General features: G+C 44.3%; 2 protein-coding genes and 2 long non-coding RNA genes across 5 annotated transcripts in view; 3 read left to right on the top strand and 1 right to left on the bottom strand.

Annotated features, from left to right (window-relative positions):
- Positions 1–4948, top strand: part of LOC106813518 — a 20312-nt gene extending 15364 nt beyond the window's left edge. Inside the window, exons 2-3 of the long non-coding RNA XR_001394478.1 lie at positions 1930–1996; positions 4831–4948. This is a non-coding gene — a long non-coding RNA (uncharacterized LOC106813518). The remainder of the gene's footprint in view (positions 1–1929; positions 1997–4830) is intronic.
- A 1304-nt stretch (positions 4949–6252) lies between these two features.
- On the top strand, positions 6253–14425 carry LOC106813522 (cuticlin-1-like). The gene is made up of 10 exons (XM_014817677.1): positions 6253–6324; positions 6935–7146; positions 7874–8100; positions 8320–8510; positions 9036–9193; positions 9545–9693; positions 10278–10359; positions 11131–11287; positions 11960–12113; positions 12968–14425. Exons 4-10 carry the CDS (start codon positions 8340–8342, stop codon positions 13189–13191), a joined length of 1095 nt encoding a protein of 364 aa, XP_014673163.1. The 5' UTR covers positions 6253–6324; positions 6935–7146; positions 7874–8100; positions 8320–8339; the 3' UTR covers positions 13192–14425.
- A 3455-nt stretch (positions 14426–17880) lies between these two features.
- Positions 17881–22213, bottom strand: LOC106813526 (60S ribosomal protein L28-like). The gene is made up of 5 exons (XM_014817684.1): positions 22120–22213; positions 20377–20475; positions 19429–19552; positions 19085–19203; positions 17881–18021 (listed from the first exon to the last, which is right to left on the bottom strand). Exons 2-5 carry the CDS (start codon positions 20461–20463, stop codon positions 17932–17934), a joined length of 420 nt encoding a protein of 139 aa, XP_014673170.1. The 5' UTR covers positions 20464–20475; positions 22120–22213; the 3' UTR covers positions 17881–17931.
- Positions 22214–22423: 210 nt separating this feature from the next.
- Positions 22424–22887, top strand: part of LOC106813525 — a 4016-nt gene continuing 3552 nt past the window's right edge. The window contains exon 1 of one of the 2 annotated variants that reach the window (XR_001394480.1): positions 22424–22458. This is a non-coding gene — a long non-coding RNA (uncharacterized LOC106813525). Of the gene's footprint in view, positions 22599–22887 lie in introns of both variants that reach the window. The other variant, XR_001394479.1, reaches the window with a different exon arrangement.

A 22887-nucleotide genomic window follows, 5' to 3' on the forward strand; every position in this document is an offset into this window, starting at 1 on the left:
TGCCCCTTCGTGATCGGGCGATTAAATTCGCTACGTGTGCCCCTTCGTGATCGGGCGATTAAATTCGCTACGTGTGCCCTTTCGTGATCGGGCGATTAAATTCGCTGGCGATTTTAATCGCCGCGATCGGGCGATAAAAATCGCTCGTGTGCCCCTAGCATAACAAACTGTCGCTAGCTGCATAGATGCCGTTGTGTCGTAAGAGGTAAAACCACACGCGCGCTTTTCAAGTCCGTGTTCACTCACAGACAGAGTGAGAAGGATAGCAAGAAAGAGAGAGAGAGCGCGCGCGCGGTAGAGAGAGCTAGGGAGAGAGGAAAAGAGAGAGCGAGAGGAAGAGAGAGGGAAAGGGAGAGAGAGAGATAGAGAGAGAAGAGAGCTAGAGAGAAAGCGAGAAGGAGAGAGGCAGGGAGAGAGAGACAGAGGCAGAGAGAGAGAAGGGGGAGGCAGAGAGAGAGAGAGGCAGAGAGAGAGAAGAGGGAGGCAGGGAGAGAGAGAGAGAGAGAGAGAGAGATAGAAAAAAGGGAGAGGCAGGGAAAAGGAGAGAGAGAGAGATAGAGAGAGAAGGGAGAGGCAGGGAGAGGAAGGCAGATAGATAGAGAGAGATAGAGAGAGAGCGAGAGAGAGAGAGAGAGAGAGAGAGAGAGAGAGAGAGAGAGAGAGAAAGAGAGAGAGAGAGGATCATCATCATCATCATCATCATCATCATCATCATCATCATCATCAATAAAAACAACAACAAAAATATAAATGATAACGATGATGTGGCTGATGCTGATAATCATAATTATGGCTTCATGAAAATGAACTAATAATAACGTTATTTACTTCAATGAGTTGACAAGAATTATTGCAGCTGTAGAAACACCATTATATCAGACATGAATAATAATAGATATCTATTTTTTATTTTATTATTATTATTATTATTATTCACTCCATATTATTATACCAAAAGCGAATTAGGAATGTAGTACTTATACGCTCTTGATTGTATTCTGTTCTTTAATTGACAGATATTGAATCGTACCGATAAAATGCACACATACATACATACGTGCATTCACACACGCACGCACAGGCACGCACGCACGCACACCCACACACGCACGCACGCACGCACAGGCACACACACACACGCACGCACACACACACACACACACACACACACACACACACACACACACACACACACACACACACCACACAAACGTATCAGATCCACGTAATTGTGATAGTCGGTCAGAGTGCGAGCGTGCGTGTGTTTAATCACGTAATCTTTGTCATGCCGTCTGCGTCCTACGTCACGCAGCCACTGTCCGACTCGCACGTAAGTTTAACTCTAACGTATGCGTGTCGGGACCAGGAAACGAATCGGATTGACCTACTTGTCCAGTTTACCAGTTTATATGCTTATATGCGACCGGTTGCATGCTTGGTCATCCAAGCGAAGATGTTATTCAGAGATGGGCTTACACCGTGGTCTAGCAAAATGGCAGGCGCACACACGGGAGGGAGGTAGTTGATATAGGCAACCCGAAGAGAGGCTGAAGGTGCTAACACGCTTTGGATATGATTTGCCGACTCATATATCTCGTTAGACGTTGTGTTTTCCATATAAGATAATATATATATGATATGTGCAGTTGCAAATCTGCAATCGGTCCAGTTCAGTTCCAGTTCCAAATTTTCGGATTATTAACTGCAGTAATCTTAACTATAGCAAGAGTACCTACCGTCACCCGTCTCCTTTGGTTGCGTTAGCTTCGTTATATTTCGCCATTGCGTTTTTCCCTGCATGCGAATACGGACAGATAGACATTGCAAGTACTGCCGAGTTCATTGAATTGGTGCCTTAACAATGTAGAAGCTCGCATAGTACCAATGTTAATATATTTAATGACGGGTTTATTTGTGCATTTTTTTCAGCTACAGTGAGGGAGGCAAAACAAACGAAAACATGAAGAGGCAATTCTACATTGCGCTACTGTTGGTGGTGAGTTTTGCTGACAGCTAAATAATTATTATATTATAACTATAACTATTTTAATTAATTACAAATCCAATAGTTTTTCGAATATCCATAATATAATTTGCGCCACACGAGCGCTATACATTTTCCGACAGCACTCGACAATCTATAAACCATGAGTGCCTATCACTAACGCTGAGAGGGGCTATGTCCTCCAGGGTACTATCGGAGGGTACCCTGGGTACGGTTTGATATATCGGAACGTACCCTGGTACTATCTAATATGCCGGAACGTACCTCGCCTACTCCACTAACGATTCGAGGGAGTCGCCTACGCCTACTCCCTAACCCTGACCCTAACCATATCAGATAGTTACCAGGGTACGTTCCGATATATCGAACCGTACCCAGGGTACCCTCCGATAGTACCCTGGGGGACATAGACCCTATAAGCATCACTAACAGCACGGTTTGAGAGCAGAAGATCCCAAAGCGTAAGAGATTTCCCGATATGTTCGTTATGGTCCATCTCTTTTTTGGTAGTTCTACGGGCTATCCCACTCGTTAGCTAGGTGTGGCAGGGTTTAGCGGTCTTCTATGCCAAGTAGGGAAGAGCGGATACAACCGGAGCCAATCCATTTCGTACATTCTGGTTATAAGCACTGTAGTAGTTTCGGACTGTGTTCTAGCCCGAGAGTGAGTGGAGTAAATATACCGCTAACTACGTATGCACATACTCGCGCACGGTCAGCAAGGGAAGGCTACTAGCATGTTATTAGGTGTGAATAACAACAAAACGCTGTTTCAAAACTAAACTATTCGTTTCATTCACTCTTATTCACTCTGATTGATATTCTACGAGAGAAGTTACTGAATTGAGACATCTCTCTACCTAGTACCTTTTTTCGAAAATTTATGATCAGACATTCGGGGCTATTCATGAAGCAATAGCAAAATGCCTGCCAAATATAACCTTTATCTGTTATTGGGAATTAGATAGCAACTATCTGTGTAGTCTGCGTTACGAGTTGATCCTCGCCCCCACTGCCTGGCTCGTGACGTCACCATTGTGGTGTAAAGGTTATATAACTGCTGCGAAAGGTACAAGTTCGTGTTGAATGAATGTCGGATTAGCTTAGACAAATAATCTCGTCGCGGTTTATTCTAAGGAATTTTCCTCTAGACGAAATCCCTGGGAAAAGGATAAATTATTTCGTAGAAACAAATTATCGGATTTTACGACAAAGCATCCATTTTGTTCGCGTCCTAATCTTCTCGGTCACGCGTAACCTGTATAATACAGTCATTAACGATAGGTCACGCACTGACGAATCGCGTGAGAGAGAGAGGGAGTCGAGTGTTAGTTCGTAACAGTTACAATACGGTTCCTGACTGCCACCGCAGACGTTCCGTCATGCAGGGAGGGCGACGTTGTAGGGCGAGTGCGCTACCTCGTGGGGGCGGCTCCGTCCCGTCGAGTCTCTTCCGCATTTCTGGCCTACATTCAACCGGCGACACGGTCTTAACGTGAAGATGTTCCATCCTGGCAGCTTTGGTAGCGAAGCGTGACAGCTCTTAGACAGATATGAGTGAGAGATACTGTGTGTATATCAGCCTGCGGTGTTAGAGGTGTGAAGGCCCACTTAACCCGCGTCACGGCGCCTGAACCCAGAGCAGGTGTATCTATGCAAGCTGGCGCATCATGGCGCAGCAAGCTGCATCATAAAGCAATTGTCATCGAAGAGTGACTCGACAAAACTTGAGCTTGATGGACTCGGCCAGGTTCTTCATTTTTCCATTAGTTGTGTCCTAGTTGTGCCTGCCTGAGAACCAGTTGTATAGAGGGGAAAGTAAAGAAAGAAAGAGAGAGAGAGAGAGAGAGAGAGAGAGAGAGAGAGAGAGAGAGAGATGAGAGAGGAGAGACGAGAGACGGGAGAGAGAAGAGGAAAGAGAAGGAAGGCAGAATAGATAGAGAAGCATGGATAGACGAGAGAGAGAGATTAGAGAGAGACGAGAGAGAGACGAGAGAGAGAGAGAAGAGGAGAGAGAGGATCGAGAGAGAGAGAAAGAGCAGGAGAGAGAGGTCATTGCATCATCATCATCATCATCATCACCATCATCATCATCCATCATCAATAAAACAAACAACAAAATGAGAAATGATAACGAATATGTGGCTGATGCTCGATAATTCATAATCTATAGGCTTTCCATGAAAAATGAACTATAGATAACGTTATTTACTTCAATGCAGTTGACAAGAATTATTGGCAAGGCTGTAGAAACACACATTATATCAGACATCGAATAATAATAGATATTCTATTTTTTAATTTATCTATATGATTATTATTATTCACTCCTATTATTACCAAAGGCCCGAAAGGATGTTAGTACTACTAAGCTCTTGATTGTATCGTTCTTTATATTGACAGATATTTGAGTCGTAACCGATAAAATGCACACCATACTACACTAACGTGCATTCACACCACGCACGCCAGGGCACGCACGCACCACAGCCCCACACCGCACGCACGCACGCACAGGCACACACACACACGGCACGCACGCCAGGACACACACACGCACGCACAGACGCACGCCACGCACGCACGCACGCACGCACACACCAGCATACATAGCACAGACACACACACACAACATCACAACACACACACCACAACATACAAACACACACGCCACACACACCCAGCGCACACACACACACACACATACACACACACACACACACCAACACACACACACACACACACACACACACAATACACACACACTAAACAACGTGTGTGATCCTGTTCACTGTGACATTAACCGTGCTCCGTTCGCTTTCGCAGGCGGTAGCGTGCGCGCAAGACACCGCAAGTTGCCCCTAAAAGCATACGGCGCGCTTCAGCTTCGATTATATTTTCGGAAGCAAAGGCAAGCAGCGAAGCCGCCTCCGACTTCGACGACGACCAAGAAGAGGACAGAGCGACGACGAGACGCACGACGACGCGAACGACGCCCCAGGCCGGACCAATAGGCTATCGCCCGTACCAGCCTCTGAAGATGGCAGAGCGGTTGAGGACCAATTCCGTGTTACGAGAAAGGAAACCGCTGGACATTCTGTCGAGCGTCGCGGAAGACTACTGGCCACGACGACGACGACGAACGACGACCGAAGCCGGCCGACGGCCGCCGACGACGACGAGACGAGCGCCGCGCCGCCGCCGCCGACGACGACAAACCCGAGCGCCGACAACCAGAGCTAGTCGCGCGCCGACAACAAGGAGAACGACAACAAGGAGCACGACACCAGGCGGCGCCACCGCGTGGCACTGTCACGGACGACAACGAGCCAACGACACGCAGCTCCCCCTCCCAGTCCGAAACAACATCGGGATCATATACCTGCCCCTGGAGAACACGAGAACAAGCAGGTAAAGGACAGAAACGGGGATAAGACAGCACGTGAATTCAACATCTCATCGTTGTTAATAAAAAAATGACTATGGGCCCACGCGCCACCAACGATCAGTACGATCATTATCAACCATCGATTAGTGAAAACAATATGATTTGCTGGTAATTTACTCTCCTCGTGTATATATATCGATATATATATATACTATATATATAGGCATTATATATATATATATATATGTATATATATTATAATATATATATAGTATGTGATCATATCCATGCGATTAAACCGATTATCTTAATTACGTGATATAATTAATTCGTACACATCATCTCGACTCCGATTATACTACTCCTCCGAAGGAGAACAAAACTCACTATAGAGAGTAACGACTATTTCGCAGCGTGCTGCGCTGACGACGCAGTGAAGCGAGTGACGCCTGCGCTTATCCAGGAGGAACCCAGCACGGCTGCGCGGGAGGAGAGGGACGCAGGAGACAGCCGACACGCCGGCCTCGCTTCTTCCAGCGACCGACGACGGCGCACGAAGAAGGCCGGCGGGACGCGGGAGTTCTTTAACCGTTCCGCGACCGACGCCAGCGATCGACCCGCCGCGCGAGTTTTTAACCCGTTCATGAAGCCCCCCACGACGCGCCCACGACGCGCAGCCGCAGCCGCCGCCGCAGCCCCAGCCCCGCCCCATCCGGCAGAGCGAGAGGAGTAGAAGCCTTCTTCAATCGCGTTCCCACAACGCGCGAGAGGCGGACAGCAAATCGCATGAAGAGATTCCGGAGGAGGAGGAGGAGCAGGAGGAGGGTGTCAGACAGGGGTCGTGAGTGCGCCGCTTCCCGACAATACGGTTGTTACTCAAGGATGAGGAGAGCCGGCAAGACTTCGGAAGAGTCGGTGTTCCTATCGTCCGGTGAGCTAGAGAGAAGAAGAGAGTTAGAGAAAGAGCTAGAGAGAGAAAGCAAGTGCGATACACACACGACACCACGACGCGTGCGCGCGACGCACACACACACACACACACACACACACACACACACACACACACACACACACACACACACACACACACAGATAGAGGTCGAGAAACGGACAGCGAGAGAGGAAGAAAGTAGAGAGCGCGCGCGAGAGAGAGAGAGAGAGAGAGAGAGAGAAAGAGAAAGAGAGAGAGAGAGTGAGAGAGAGAGAGAGAGAGACGAGGGTGGCGAGAGTGTGTACGTGCAGGGGAGCTGGTGGAGAAATGAGCTTCCCATGTTACCGTACATTGCAATACATGCACAACAGACACCCTCGATAATAAAGGCTTAGCACTTAACGAAATAAATACTATCAAGAGTCCGTAATAGAAAATGGCATGGAATTTTCCATTATGGACTCTAGATAGTATCAATATAATTTACAAGTTCATAATGTAGATACATGTATTATAACATCGAGGAGTGAATAATATAGGAAATATCTGCCAACGACAGTATCATTCACCTATATAATTAAGTAAGCAACGTTCGTCTGTCTTCTTTGTAGATTCCAAATAGGGGTCAGGTCGTGGTAGAGGAGCGCCCGCGTCCGCAGCCACGAGGCGGTCCATTTAACCCGTTCGTGCGTGAGACAACCACTGATGAGCCTCACGTCGAATTCAACCCGTACGGACCAGGCAGCAGCAGAGCTTCCCGCGTTCGTGATCGCGAAGGATTCCTTAACCCTTACGACGACTACTACAACAGGTTGGACATCTTGTACGAATCTTCCAGAAAATCGGAGTAATCGATAAATCGAGGACGCATATATAGATAGGGCGAAGTGTGATGCGTGTCGGACGTGCCGAGGTTGCGTCACACTTTACACACTCACACTTGTACGATATTACCAGCCTGTTCTGCTAGCATCTATGACAAATACGACATACGCATATACGCTCTCCTATGACACTATTTGTCATAGGAAGAATCTTCCTATGACAAATACGACATACGCATATACGCTCTCCTATGACACTATTTGTCATAGGAAGATTCTTCCTATGACAAATATTGTTGTATGTGTTGTGCGCATCGTAGGAGTTTAGGAGCGCTATTATGAACGCAAGCAGTGAATTTCAGCTGTAAAGCGGAACGAAGTTGACTCGCCAATATTTGGCATATAGTGTCATAGGAGAGCGTATATGCGCATGTCGTATTTGTCATAGATGTTAGCAGAACATGTTGCAATTACGTATGTACATCCCCCCCCCACCAGATATGTGCATACAAGCGCATATTAAGAAGGCTTAATTACCTTCTTAATACGCTCTTGGTGCATGTAATAAGTGCGCAGGCATATACGACAGGACCCCAAAATCGATACAATACAAATCGAGATCTATGATGACTCACGCGTGACGATAACACGGTAGGTACGACCTTCTCTCGGAGAAGGTAAAAATTCGACAGCTAACGTTACCGTGATGTGTTACCGTTCCGCTAGAGAGGGCAAGATCCCCGACGAACCAGCGACGGGCGAGGTGGGATCATCAGCGTCCTTAGTGACAAATGGCGGAAGGGCGGACGGTCGGCGTGGTCCGTCGGTGTCGGTCAAGACTGACTCGTCGAAGTCGCTCGCCGGACGGGGCCGTAACCCATCCAGGAACATTCCGCAGGCGGCCCGCGACGCCGGCTTCTATCCCGAGGAAGTTACCGGCATCACCGTGCTCAGTACGTAACATCCCCGCTGTTGCTGTTGTTTGTTTATTTGTTGTTGTTATTATTATTATTATTATTATTATTGTTTTGTTTTTCGTCGGTGCTGCCTCTCTTACTGATTACGGTGTCGTTATTATTGTCATTATCTTTCGCTTCTTGTTATTACCTAACATATGCAAATGTTATGCAAAGCCATATCTATAGCTAAGCCGTGCGAATTTCGTTCCCCAGGTATCGATGTTCAGTGCGACATGAACAGAGAGAATATGCGTGTTGCTTTGAGATTTGACCATCCGTTTGAAGGCCTTGCATATACCAAAGGATATTTCAAGGGCGACGCCTGCAGAACGCTGGGAACTGGCAGGAATTCGCTTGTTTTCAACCTACCTCTAGATGGATGCGGCACTGAAGGAGTTCGCGATGTTCGTATACACGCCTTAATGTATAATATTGTGCGCGTGTGGATTGTAATAACGCGATACAACAATGAATGTTGTTTCCGAATCACAGTTGGTGGTCTAGATCTATGACAAGAAGGGATATGATACGCGAAGTGATTGCTCACACGCGCACGTATTTCTTTTTTTCTCTCTCCTTCTCCTTTCTTCTTCTTCTTCTTCTTCTTTGTCGTAGTCTCTCGCGGATGGTCCACGCTGAGACTTCTCTCTCGCTCTCTCCTTCTACACAGACCACCAACTGCGATTCGGTATAACAATACTCAAGGTTGTATTGCTGCGCCATCGCGATCCACACGCGTACAAGGATTCTCACGGACTCTACTAGAGTCCATCTTTAACTTTGAATTATTATCACGGATGTTCATACGTGTGCGTGCGCGCGCGTGCGTAATTTTCTTCGTGCGTATGTACGTGTATGTTTATGTAATGTACGTGTATGTTTATGTTATGTAATGTAAGTGTATGTTTTAGCAAACTTTATTTTAACAGACGACTAGGTTTGGTGGCACGGCCCGATTTAGCAACACCATCATTGTTATGACTCATCCAGAACTGGGGGTGTTGGAGGAATGGGATAAGGCGTTCAGAGTTACGTGTGACTTTGGATCGGACCAACTAGAAACGGTCGACTACGGAATCAGCGTTCCGTAAGTTTGAATTCAACCGCAATTGACGGTAACGGAAACAAAAGAAACATAAACTCATTGCACATAAAACATTAAAAAAACATTTACATAAAAAACATAACACTATAATAAAGAGAACGGCTGTTTGATGCTGGAATAAAGTAGACATATATAATCTCTCTGCCACGCCGTCTATCTTTCTTTCTTGCTCTACTCGCGCTGTCCCACCTCTCTCCATCTCTCTCTCTCTCTCTCTCTCTCTCTCTCTCTCTCTCTCTCTCCCTCTCTCTCTCTCGCTCTCGTTTTATCTCCCTCTCGCTCGCTGTCTCTCATGATACCGCATTTCAACGTTGCTACCTCTTGATGTTACAGACCGCCAAAGAGCAGCCTCATTGAAGGCGGTATGCCAGTACCTGATTGCCGCTTTAGAATCATCAAGGGTCCTGCACTGAGCGGCAGCGGTGTCCAACAACTCATTTTAGGCGACGTTGGCTCCCTCATCTGGGAGATTTCCTCGACCGGTGAGTGTGCGCCAACAGACAGCGATGTGATCTCAAAACGGTCTGACAGTTTGCGAAGCCTAGCGCAGGCGCTGCAAGCTGCAACCGCAAGCGATCGGTCGATGTGTCACCGCGTGTGATTAGATCATTTCGATGATTCCAATCGGATTTTAGAACGGATGTGTTTTGAAATTTGATCAGAGAAAACACGCCGTCATGACGGCGACTACTACTAAGGTTATTTGACCACGAAACATAAACATGCACACTGATCATAGTGCGTTGTTTCATCTTTCAACCATAACAGATGTGATTTGCGTGTTTGTAAAATTTGATAAACCTAATAAAAAAATCTAAATCCTATCTTTGATAGGATGATCGATGCATTGCACGACTTCTTGATGCGTTAATTAGAGCGCCCTCGTTGCTGCAATTCTCATGTTCGGGATTTAGTTTACATTACGCGATGAATTTATAAATAATTTATAAATAAATTTATAAATAATTTATTAATAAATTTATAAATAATTTATTAATAAATTAATAAATAATTTATGAATAAATTAATAATAACGCGTGGCATCTCTTTGTGACTGTACATATAGGTGCTTTTGACATCATCGCCACTAGCTGCTACGCTCACGACGGCATGGGCATGGGTCGTGTTGACCTCATTGACGAGCAAGGGTGAGCGCTGTCGATTTCTCCTACCATCGTTATATTTACCGACCATATCTATACCTACACCTATTATCTACACTATTATCATCTATTATCTACACCATTATCTACATACCTATACCTACCAGCGTTATTAATATACAACGAGGTGCAGGGGCGTAGCTACGGGGGGGCCTGGGGGGCACATGCCACCTCCACAAATTTTTTGTGCCCCCCAGATGCCCCCCCCCCACATTGAAAATTCATGCTTGATAAATGTGCCGTTAGAACAGTATAATACAAAGAAAAGTTATATATTGTGCCCTCCCCTGACGAAAATCCCCCCACGAAAATGTAAGGTCCCCCCCCCAGTGCCTCCCCCGCTAAAAAATCTTAGCTACGCCACTGGTGAGGTGTACATCTGGGTGGAGGGGTACATCTAGACTAGATACAATAATGTAACCCAACAAGAGTAGGGTTAGGGTTAGGGTAAAGGTTAGGGTTAGAGTTAGAGTGTTAGGGATAGGTTTAGAGTTAGGGTTAGAATTAGGGTGCTAGGGTTATGGATATGGTTATGGTTATGGTTATGGTTAAGATTATGGTTATGGTCATGGTTATGGTTAACGTTAGGGTTAGGGTGAAGGTTATGGTTATGGTTAGGTATAATATGGTTTGGGTTAAGGTTAGGGTTTGGGTTATGGTTAGGGTCAGGTATATGGTTAGGGTTAGGGTTAGGGTTAGGGGGTAGGCTTCGGGTACGTGTGTTAGGTCTGAGCGCTTGTCATCGTTTTTTTCCAGATGTCCGATTCACGATAAATTCATCAAGAATGTGCAAAAGGAGAGAGACGACCGTGGAACCCGCCTCGTCGCCAACTTCAAAGTCTTTAAGTTCCCGGATGTTGGCGACGTCTATTTCGACTGCCAGTGCAACGTGTGCGTGGACGAGTGCTTCCAGGTATGAAATTGCTTAGCATGACACTTCTGTCGTTTTCCCATTGTCGAAATAAAATGTCACATATATTCGCAAGGGGTTTGCGCTCCAGGCGAGCGATACAAATTAATTATATTGTAATAAACAACATATCAACATATCATCAAGATATCATCAGATACCTAGGTATTATTACCTCTTTGCATATATTTATAAAATGCTACTGAACAATTGATATTACCTGCTATAATGATCAATAACCAGTATATAGATAACTAACTATGCTAGACTATAGTGTACTGACCACTTACACCATACTATACTATACTATAATGACAACCTGTACCACACTCAAACATACTATCATGACAAATTATACCATACTAGATCATACAATGAATGACCATCTATATTATAGTTGACTAGACTACACTAGAGAAATACCAGCGTGTAGTGAATCGTTACGTCTATCTCTTACAGGCCCGATTAGTCATTATTTCAGCCATTCTCGATACCATTCTCGTGAAATGCAATCCTCCATCTCATTAAATTTCTTATTGCGTTTTAATTCTCGCTGACGCCATTTGCGAGCATACAGATGCGTGTCCTACTGGCGCCATTTGCGCGCATACAGATGCGCGTCCTACGTCCTCATCGCTTTCCGTCATTGATGATATCTGGTTCGTTCCTTTTTAGCCTCGTTGCGAGAGTACATTTACTGGAGGCAAACGGAGGAACAGAAGAGACACAGCGATTCATCTCGAGCTATCCGATAAGGGCGTGATCTCTGCCAAGGTCTTCAACAGCATGCACGTCTTCGTACCAAGCGACGACGAGGAATTGAAGGAAGGTAATGGCTATCGTCATCACTCATGGCTATCGTCATCACCAGCGATTTCGATAGCAATTGTTTACACTATCGCTGTATTGCATACACGCACGCACGCACGCACGCACGCACGCACGCACGCACACACACAAAGAAACACTCGCGCGCGCGCACACACACACACACACACACACACACACACACACACACACACACAGATACGCACACGCTGTACAAAAACGTATCGATCGCCACGTCTACGCACGCACTCCAACCGCTGTATAAAAACGTCTATCGTCAGACGACTTTTTGCCATCTAGAAGCCATCTAGAAGCCTTCTTAATACGCTCTTGGTATTATTAGTCCCTCTCTGGGACAATCATTCTAGTTATAATTGCGACGCACACTGGTCTTCTCTTATCTTTCGCATCATGCCGTTTTCATATGGTGTTGTATGGTATATTATTATTTATCGACGAAAAATGATTAATGCTAGGCGGAACTCGCCGAGCCTGCCTGCCACATACGGCTGCAAACGGCCTCGTAGTTTAGCGGGAAATCTGGCACATGAGCACATATACTCCGCATAGCATATAGATGATAGATATAGGATATAGGATATAGCATATTACGCATATAGCATATAGGATATAGATCATCATTGCCAATGAGAGAGGTTTCATCACGAAATACGGCTATAGTTTTGGCTACCCACTAAAGTTTTATCAAGAGCATATTAAGTATGTGTACCTACTATAATAATAATGCATACGTAATACGCGCTTGGTTATATGCAATAACTGTGACGGAATTAATCAGTGATCCAAGCAGTTATGCGATGTGTGACGTACAAACTCACTCTTGTTTTGTTTCAGAGCTGCGCCGTGAGATGATGATGACCGCCGAAGCTCCAACCAGCGCAGACGAAACGTGCATCTCAAAGCACGTGATCGCCACAACCACAGCCGTTCTATTGTTCTTCATCGTCATCGTCGTCGTCACCGTCCTGCTACTGATAAGACAGAAGAACCGACAGACGGAGGCCAAATCTTACGCGGACGCGCTGGCCCTCAGTCACCCACCGGCCTCATACCACTGAGCATTCGGTAGCATCCATCATCGTTACATCATTGCTACCCTCGCGTTAACATCTATTTATGTGATTAACTTCGCCATCATAATCGTCGTAAATAATCATCGCCACCGTCACTCACTATAGAAAAGCGGCCATTTTAATTTTTTTATTATACATTTTTCGCCATTTTCCACAAACAAGTCGCGTTCCTGTTTTCGTTATTACTACACCGCGGCCGTGCCAGACCATCATCACTGCCATCGTCAACGTTCACCGCCATCGCTGTCGACATAATCGCTACCATTGGCGTCACTCACGCCACACGCTCACAAATAACTAAAAGATGCTGTAGACGAAGCGCATAGATATATCACCAGGAGTCTATTAATATAGATAGACTCCTAATACGTGGCCGTGAGTGTGCGAGTACGTGTCTGTGTTTGGGTGTGCGTTTGTGTGAGCGATCTTATAGTGTGTAAACTAGTGACTAATCGTTTGCAGTCATTATCGAGAGATATTTAACTGCAGCTGCGGATAAACAGCTCTCACGATACTGCGTATTCATTTTGGCCGCTACACACCGCATTCTGTATATAAACATGAATGAGTACAATTTTTATTTGTCGTGTATGATTAACTCATCGGGCCCGACTGCCGGACACCGTTCATTACTTACATGTTCGTCATTGTACCAGTAGACGTAGTGTTCTGATGTAGAATGAACAATCACTAATATGTTGTCCTGCTCGTGGTCCGTTTCGTTGGCGCTGTCAAATTAAAACAATAAGGATTGACCAGGTTGCCGGTCAGCGCTCGCCAGACTGACTGTAGACCGTAAAAATGTTAGGCGTTGTGATGTTGAAGTCGCGCAAACTGAATCTGTACAACGTTGGTAATGAGCTCGATCGCACGCAGATTGTCAGCGAAAGCACGCTCACTATTTTACGTATCGCTAATTAATTAGCATTTGTTTTTTATTCTGCTCTTGAATATTCTGTACATTCTCATCTAAGCACGCTCACTATTTAATTCTCATTCAATCACGATCACTATTCCGTCATCCTGCGTGCGAGTGAGTACATGTGCGTATGTATGTATATGTATATGTATGTATGTGTGAACGCGTGTGTGCGTACGTGTGTGTGCGTACGCGTAGGTGCGTGTCGGCTTACAATCTGCTCGCAGATTCACAGTGACAACGAAAGTCGGTTGTATGAGAACTGTATCGCAATAAAGTCGTATTCCTTTTAGATTCATAGCTGTGCTTCTGTTATGTGGTGTGTTTTTGCGTCTTACATTGTTGGATTCGTGTGTGTACATGGGAGAGACTAGAGTCACTTTCTATATTAAGGGACTCTACCTGGATCTCTCCGTGCACACGAATAAACCTACACATATTTCTCTACATCTTCCAGTGACGATGCTGGCCTTTCAAACTGTAAACTTCGCTTAGAATTCTCATATATCGACTAACTATTGTCTGTATTTAAAACGATAGTTATATCTAAGATTTAGTGCTGGAGCAAGCCACTTAAAGGATTATAATGACACAATTAGAAAGATTTGGTTGAATCAAGTTTCCGTTAGCTAACCGGCAAATAATTATGCACTCATCTCGTACATATCTCTATTCGTCCCATTCGTAAGTGACTGAAGGCCCGCTCGAGTTAAATCTGTAACAATAGGTTTGACGCTACACGCAGGCGTGAAGGGAGAAGGGTATAGGCGAACAGCCAGGGGAGTAAATAAACCAAAGGCGAAAAGCAAATGTAGAGGGTACGATGTAGCTTCATTGACTCATAACGTCGAACGTGAATTCACACCGGCGAGTGACTGGGTCCCCCCCCGGGGGGCACTCGCCTCGGAACTGGGTAGGGGGGTGCCTCGGGGACCTTGAAAACCTGACCCTGTCGCAAACTGCATTGCGCCATAAAATACACCCTGTCCCAATATACTGCACTAAAAAGTATACCCTGTTGCAATATTGGTTGTCTATATTGGTTTAATATCGGCCTGGTGATATTGGCTCAATATTGTTTTGCCAATATTTAGCCATTATCAGCTTGCTTGCTGGGTATCTAGATAACCCTGTGCCAATAATGATGTTAGGAAAATATACCCTGTCCAGCGGCACGTCCCCAGCACCTTTAACAATGGGAGTGCACCCCACCCCCCGGTTCCGCCCAAACTTCTCGAACTCCCCCCGACGTGGATGCGCAATCCATATTCATCTTTCTTCCATCTGCTCCTACGCATCGTGCCTATAACCTAGATCCTTGACATTCTAGAACCTAGAACCTAGAAGAAAATAATAGAACCTAGAAGAAGAACCTAGATCCTTGACATCCTAGAACAGTAATTCTTGTAATTATAATGTTGAAAGAACTGTTATATTATATCAGATGCTGAAGGATGAGATTGCCGCGCAGTCTGTCGATCGGTAGAAATCTCCGCGCGATCTGTGTGACGTCACAAGTCACTGGGTCATTTGTTACAAAAATCGATGAGATTTCGAGTGCGACGTGCGCTCTCGGTTCAGTACGTATATGTACATGTATTCTGTGTACGCGTACACGCCCGCACGGGTACGTGCACACGCACGCACGCACGTGCACACGCGCGCACGTTTACGTGCACATGCACGCACGCACACCCGCACGTGTACGTGCACACGCACGCACACACGCACGTGTATGTGCACACGCACGCACGCACGTGTATGTACACACGCACGCACGTGTACGTGCACACGCACGCACGCCCCCACGTGTACGTGCACATGCACGCACGTGTATGTGCACACGCACGCACGCCCGCACGTGTACGTGCACACGCGTACGTGCACATGCACGCGTGTACGTGCACATGCACGCGTGTACGTGCACACGCGCACGTGTACGTGCACACGCGCACGTGTACGTGCACACGCGCACGTGTTCGTGCACACGCGCACGTGTACGTGCACATGCACGCACGTGTACGTGCACAAGCACGCACGTGTGCACGTACACGTGCATGTGTGCGTGCGTGTACACTCTCTTCACTTCTATGGCTGTGCCGCTTCAATGCAACAACAAAATCGTCGCCATCTTCAAGAGTGATAATTATTATACTAACTATATTGAGTATATTGAGATCAGTGCCTACATAGCACAGCTGGACTTCTCGATCTCACTGTAGGCCTCAATGTAGGCCTACAGTTTAGTGACCGACACATGCCACATAGGACACACACTGCCATCTATCGGCCGATTTAATTTGTATTATTGTAACGTCAACCAGAGAGACATGATACAAGATCGCGTAGCACAGCGTTGCTGTTGATCGTGATCTAAATCTATATCTATATCAGGATTTATCTTTTATGTCAAGCTATTGCGACGAGTATTAATTTGCTCAACATTTTAAAAGTATAACTGAACGAAATCTTATTATAATCGTCAGATATTTGGCACGCGCAAATACAGTGCCCTGCTTTTCTGCAGGAACATCTAATAGGGTTATACACTACGATTACCAATGTGCGAAATACGGATAGGGATCTTTCGTGTAAAACAATTGCTGGGTATATATAATCGAAGTATTGTTTCAGCATTTCACCTTCTCATAAATTAGATAAAGGCTATGTATACGGCTGCACATGCCAAATAAAGCTAGTTAAAGAGAGCCAACGGGAATTCTTTCTCTTGACAACGTAATCAGGAATGTAGGCAGGGCCGGACTAAGCGTGTGGGGGGCCCGGGGCACGCAATTGTGTGGGGGCCCTATAGTCTGTATTTTTCTGCACTTTCATGCTTGCAAATTCAGAGAGTATTTCATCGTGTTTCAACGAATTTAAAATTTCACGTTCGATAGCGAGGTTACCAGCGATTAGTTAGCGGTTCGTTAGCGATAGATAGGTTTACCAGTCTCTGTTGGCTCATCGTGGTTCTCATGTGATTTTTAATCAACTTGAATTGAAAAAATGACCTTTCACCGCTACAATTCGAGACCATCAATGAAAGATAGATTCTCAGAGCAATTTCGGTATTAGGGAAAGTGTCCTTCAGCTGAACAGCAAAATTCAGTCAGAGAAACAGCCTGGGAAACGCATCACTTCACCGTTACATGCTAAGAATTTTGTGGATCACAATTACGACAGTTTTGTAAATTTTAGGATACTCTAAATGTGGGGGGGCCCAAATGTGGGGGGCCCGGGGCACGTGCACCTGTTGCCCCGACCTTAATCCGCTAGTGAATGTAGGTAATCCATTTTGTCTGGGAAGGTGACTGCCATTAACCATGTATTATCAATTTTTTCTAGTGGGAGGCAGGCACAAGCCACGGCCCTGGTAACGCGACGATATTTGTTCAACATTTTAAATGTTATATGGCTGATGTACTTGGCAACTGTGAACACAGGGCCAACTCTAAGCTCCGTGAATTTTTTTTTTACACTAGACATATATTCACTGAAGTGATTGCTTCTCTGCTAAACTGTGCTTCTTTGGTGTAAAGCTTTTAAAACATCTGATTTTAAGCCCAAATAATTCCTTTACAAAGCATTCTTTCCAAAGAATTTGACAGAAATAATGTCCAAAACCAATGACAAGAACATAAATTCTACTTTCAGTTTCTGCTAAGGTGTGTCAACACTTGTAACCGTTGCTCATTTCCTCTAATTAATACGTGTATTCGCTGGAGTGTATGGAAGCATGTAAACAAAAACGAAGCAGCTTTCAGCAGTTTTTTTTAATTATTATTGAGGTGTATTAATTACAATGGCTACTGCTTGGTGGGTGGCTTGCGCGGTGCCTTCCTTGCAACGACAGGCCGCTGGCTTCTCAAGATAGCACTGGCTCGCCTTACGGCCACCTGCAAAGTACGTATACAGAAAGACTGTTGAATGAAATAAGTTCATTGGATTTCGTTGAAACTATGAATTCATATTTATCTTGTGTTAAATCCAAGAAATTACCTTACTATTGAAATTTTCGATCTCCCTTCGGGAAATCTTGGGTTAAATCCAAGAAATTAACTTACTATCGAAATTTTCGATCTCCCTTCGGGAAATCTTCATCAGGATGTGACGTCACCATAGGTGGCAGCAGGTGACTTACTGAAGACGAGGCCGCCCACCTGGGGCATGCCCCCTCGAGTGTAACATCACGAACTTGATGTCACCTGCTGCCACCTATGGTGACGTCACATCCTGATGAAGATTTCCCGAAGGGAGATCGAAAATTTCGATAGTAAGTCAATTTCTTGGATTTAACACAAGATAAATATGAATTCATAGAAAGACTGTTGTTTACCGACATTTGTGACCCGCTCCAGCATAATACGGACTAAGTCGCAAGTCATTGTTTTGAGTAATGAGCACGCACACATGTCAATGCTGAAAATAGTCTACCTGGACAAAAATGAGATGTTTACAAAAATAAGTTCCTAAGTGCATATTTAATCTGGATATATAGGTTCAGATATATCTAGATTATTATGGTCATTAATAATTAAAATAAATAAATAATAATAATATTTTGAAGGGCCCCTGACCGCTCATCCCCGACTGGGCCCCTTACCCGGTACGCTTTATCTCAAAAGCTGCATATTCAGGAATAAGTCGGTTTCCGATCTCCAAATTGCTGTAGATCGGTCAATTCTTTAGATATAGCCAAATATTATATATCATTTTAAAGGTAATTAAATGATCTATTCAGATATGCACATAACTCAATTTTTAGAATTTCCTACTTAATCCTGCTTTTGCTGGAGCGGGTCACATTTGTCTTCATTTACCCACGAGGACAACAAGGAGCACAATTATATACAGCAGTAATATCAATTGAACAGATATAGGTTCAGAAACCACAAGACTAACGAGAGTGCACGCTAACAAAGAATTACTTCAGATTTACTTTCATTCGAGAATTTCTACCTTTTTTAGGTCCTTGCGGTACTTGTTCTTAACGATGAACTTTCTGATGCCGGTGATGGTCTGTCTACCACCACGCTTCAACGTGACACGGTTGAACGCCTGCGCGGGCTTAGAACGACCTGTAAACGTTGCAACAGATCTGATATAAACCAACACTTGCAACACGTAGATACATACAGAATGGCTGGTCACTTGGGGGCACGGTTTTGTACAATAAAATGACTGATCTCAGCTCTAATGGTCGTGTGTAACTTTGGTGCTCAGTGCTTACGCCCCAGTTCTCCAATGTACGCACACGGGACTATTGTCAGCAATAATTCTGTCACCTTTCTTGTCACACTCACCAGATCTTTTCTTGGTAACCAGAACAACACCCTTGCCATCAGCTGCTGGCTCCAAACCGATTGTTTTCTGGTGAACCAATCCATTATAACGGAATGAGTTGATACCTTTCAGGTTGTTGGGTTCCTTTTGAAATAAATAAACAAGCCAAGCATTAATTTTACACGAAGATTGATGTATTACTGTAGTGAAATGTAATTAGTCATAAGCAACGTTTATGCCTTTTAACATATATAAGGGTTCTCCTTGGGTATTTCAGAAGGCATTTCATTTATGGATATATGCGGGAGGGCCTGGGAGAGGATTGAACCAATTGGAGCCAATACAAATGTAATTGGTTGCTCAGATATGCAGGTAAACTGTCAAAAGACATTCGGCTAAACAGAGGAATTGCTCCGATCTGTGATTGGAAGATAAAAATAGAAGTTGTGACATTTCTCAAGTCTGTCAATATATGACACACGTACAACTCGATTGATAACAAAATCTAGTCTAAGGGGGTGTCGGTGAGGGAAGTAGCTATTCCGTATTCAACCTTCCCCTGTACCTCTCTTTTCTATTTCTGTTCTCCCTCCCCCTTCCCATAAGATGTCAAACTTCCCATTATATGCTTCCTGTGTCAAAATGTCACATCAGTTGATGTTTTTGAGCTAATCAGAGGTTGGAGCAATTCCTGTTTAGTGATGTTGTAAGTACACTCAGGGAAACGTAACAAATTCTATTTTTATCTTCTAATCACAGGTCGGAGCACGGTGTCAAAAGTAACACAGCTAAAAATTAATGCGTGTTGTTGGATTTATTTAATCACAAATTAGCCTTAAGTTAGAAAGAATGTCCCAACGGACATGCGTTAAAGGCCCGAGTAGAACCCAACATATATACTAGCTGTAGCAGCTCAATGGACATATAATCTGCAGCTGGTTTTCATACTTCCTCTTAATCCACCATACCTTTGTAAATCCCTTAAACACATTTCTGCTCTTGACAAGGAAACAAGAGTTGTTCCTGATGATTGCCCACTGCAAATCTGCAGACATTTTGCTTGTGTTCTGTAATAAAAAAACACCAGTTTAGAAATCTAATCAAAAACATGCAGTTGTGACCACTGGCACTTGCAATCAAATATGAAAATACTCTTAATATTCACACAGCTTGATACAAATCAAACAAGCCGAGTGAAATACATGCTAAAAATCATGAGAGGAGGGTTTACTTTAACAGTAACATGCAGTTGGAAATTATTTCCAACCTCCGCACTATCTGAGTGACTGCCTGGGTGTTCTGGGTAAAATATTATCCGTGGGTATAGCGCCTAGCTGCATAAACAAATTGTTCATGCACGTCCGCACTTGCAAGATGCCTCCAACTCATCCTGCTACTCTATTAGTACTAGTATACTACAAGTAGTAGTAGTACTACCACTAGTACTAGTACTTAGGCTGAGAGGGTCCATGTCACTCAGGGTACTGCCGGAACGTAACCTGGTACTATCTAATTTTTCCGCAAATGCAGACGTTATAACTCCGCTTTGCTAATCTGAGGGTGCGGGTTTATCGTCTGCAGTCATCCTTGTAAAAATTGTTGCAATTTTTGTTGTGGGCATTGGATAGGTGAATCGAGTAGCACTGAGGGCGTGACAGGGGAATATCCGACACAAAATATCAAGTACAGACCTTCTGTTTGTCAATATCGCTTTCCGAAGACTTTATCGCTTTTTCAGAACTTTGTTTTCATGCAATAATTCATCCTAGTAAGAGTAACTTCGATATTTTTGGCCATATTGAACTGATTTTTCGATCGACCAATGAAATTCACTTCCGGTAGTTTCGGGTTCACTCGGAAATAATAATTCGAAATAGATAATAAGATATAGATAATAGATATATTAATAATAGATGGCGCGGACTACCTACCATGTTTCCTGTTGAACATTGGGAATAGCCGAAGTAACCGGAAGTGATTTTCATTGGTTGACAAATGTGAATGAAGACAGAACATTTTGTTTGGATGTTTATATTTACCATTAGGTTAACAACTTAATATATTCTTATGTTGTGGCCGCTACCAGGACATCATAGCGTGCATGCACGTAGATAAATGATTCAAGTTCAGATTAAAGTAAGTTCCACGCAATAGGATTGTATATATCGGGCGCATATATTACTTATAAGTGCCACCTCCAAACTGGAGATGGCTTTTCGTGATTGAGATAGACGCGGCCGCAGACCCCATTACTGGGGTCTGCATCGGCTTGGACTACTACTACTAGTACTACTAGTAGTAGTACTAGTACTAGTAGTACTAGGGTACTACTACTGGTATCTAATATGCCGGACCATACCTCGCCTACTCCACTAACGAGTCTAGGGAGTCGCCTACGCCTACTCCCTAACCATATCAGATAGTTACCAGGGTACGCTCCGGCAGTACCCTGGGGGACATAGACCCTATGAGCAGTACTTAGTAAATAGTAGTCACAGACCAAGTGTCACACGTGCAGCAACAAACCGACGACTCCATACATCATACAGGGTGCATTCGTAACGTGTTAACGCAGTCGCTACGTATCTTTAAATGAATTTAATGATGCACTGTACTAATACGTGGTGCTAACCAGAATATATTATGTGTATTGGAACAGCATGATAATAAATATGGTTTATTTCCGTAAGAGCAAAATTCTATATTCTTACTTTGGATACAAGTCAACGACGAAAAGACCATCCTTATTCGATTTATTAGCGATGTGTTCATCCGCCAAACACAAAGCCACAAAAACTGCTTCTAAGTTATTTATTTTGCGTGAACAACATTACATCTACAGAAATATCATTATTGGAAACGATACAAACGAAAACAATGTACAATTCTACTTTGTAGGGTTACTTTCATTAATACTGCGTGGAACTACTTGCTTTATGCAACACAGAATGCAATGCGGTCAACGCTCTTCCCAATAGATGGCGAGACGGTAGTTATCGTAGTCTTGTGTTTGTTGTTAGAAGTGTGTTCAAATAATTTTACATGAGACTGTAAGTGTAAATATATATAAAAATGATCAAATTCTTTCCATTGTAACATCTTTTATAAATCGGCCAATTGACAGTGTTTGTAAGTAGTACTAGATCACTAAGCGTATATGTAAAAAAATTGGTGACCAAGTCTACGAAAGGTACAAATTGAAATTCAGCCTACAAACCACGAAACTGTAGGCTACAACTACAGTACAAGTACAACTTACAAGTACAACTACTACAACTTACTTTACATTACAAATACAAGCCCTTCCCTAGCCACTGATCTCTATCTAGTTCTGAATGACGCTTAGCCAATCCACGGTGGTGAGAGAGTGATGGTGCCGTACCACTGCCGCTATTGTGCTGCTACTCCCAAAAGCTGGGGCCCGTTGTCAGAAACATCGTAAAGTTAATGCTAAAGTTAATGCTACGATAACACTTACG

This window comes from Priapulus caudatus, unplaced genomic scaffold (genome assembly GCF_000485595.1).
Source record: "Priapulus caudatus unplaced genomic scaffold, Priapulus_caudatus-5.0.1 Scaffold786, whole genome shotgun sequence".
Lineage (NCBI taxonomy): Eukaryota > Metazoa > Priapulida > Priapulimorpha > Priapulimorphida > Priapulidae > Priapulus > Priapulus caudatus.

Bases quoted from the DNA above. Each gene is read 5' to 3' on its own strand.
- LOC106813522 (XM_014817677.1), top strand. From the start codon at position 8,340: ATGAACAGAGAGAATATGCGTGTTGCTTTGAGATTTGACCATCCGTTT. The intron at 8,511-9,035 runs GTTCGTATACAC...TTATTTTAACAG, and splicing joins GCACTGAAGGAGTTCGCGAT to ACGACTAGGTTTGGTGGCAC. The intron at 10,360-11,130 runs GTGAGCGCTGTC...GTTTTTTTCCAG, and splicing joins GACCTCATTGACGAGCAAGG to ATGTCCGATTCACGATAAAT.
- LOC106813526 (XM_014817684.1), bottom strand. From the start codon at position 20,463: ATGTCTGCAGATTTGCAGTGGGCAATCATCAGGAACAACTCTTGTTTC. The intron at 19,204-19,428 runs GTGAGTGTGACA...CAACGTTTACAG, and splicing joins GGTTACCAAGAAAAGATCTG to GTCGTTCTAAGCCCGCGCAG. The intron at 18,022-19,084 runs GTAGAAATTCTC...CGTACTTTGCAG, and splicing joins ACCGCAAGGACCTAAAAAAG to GTGGCCGTAAGGCGAGCCAG.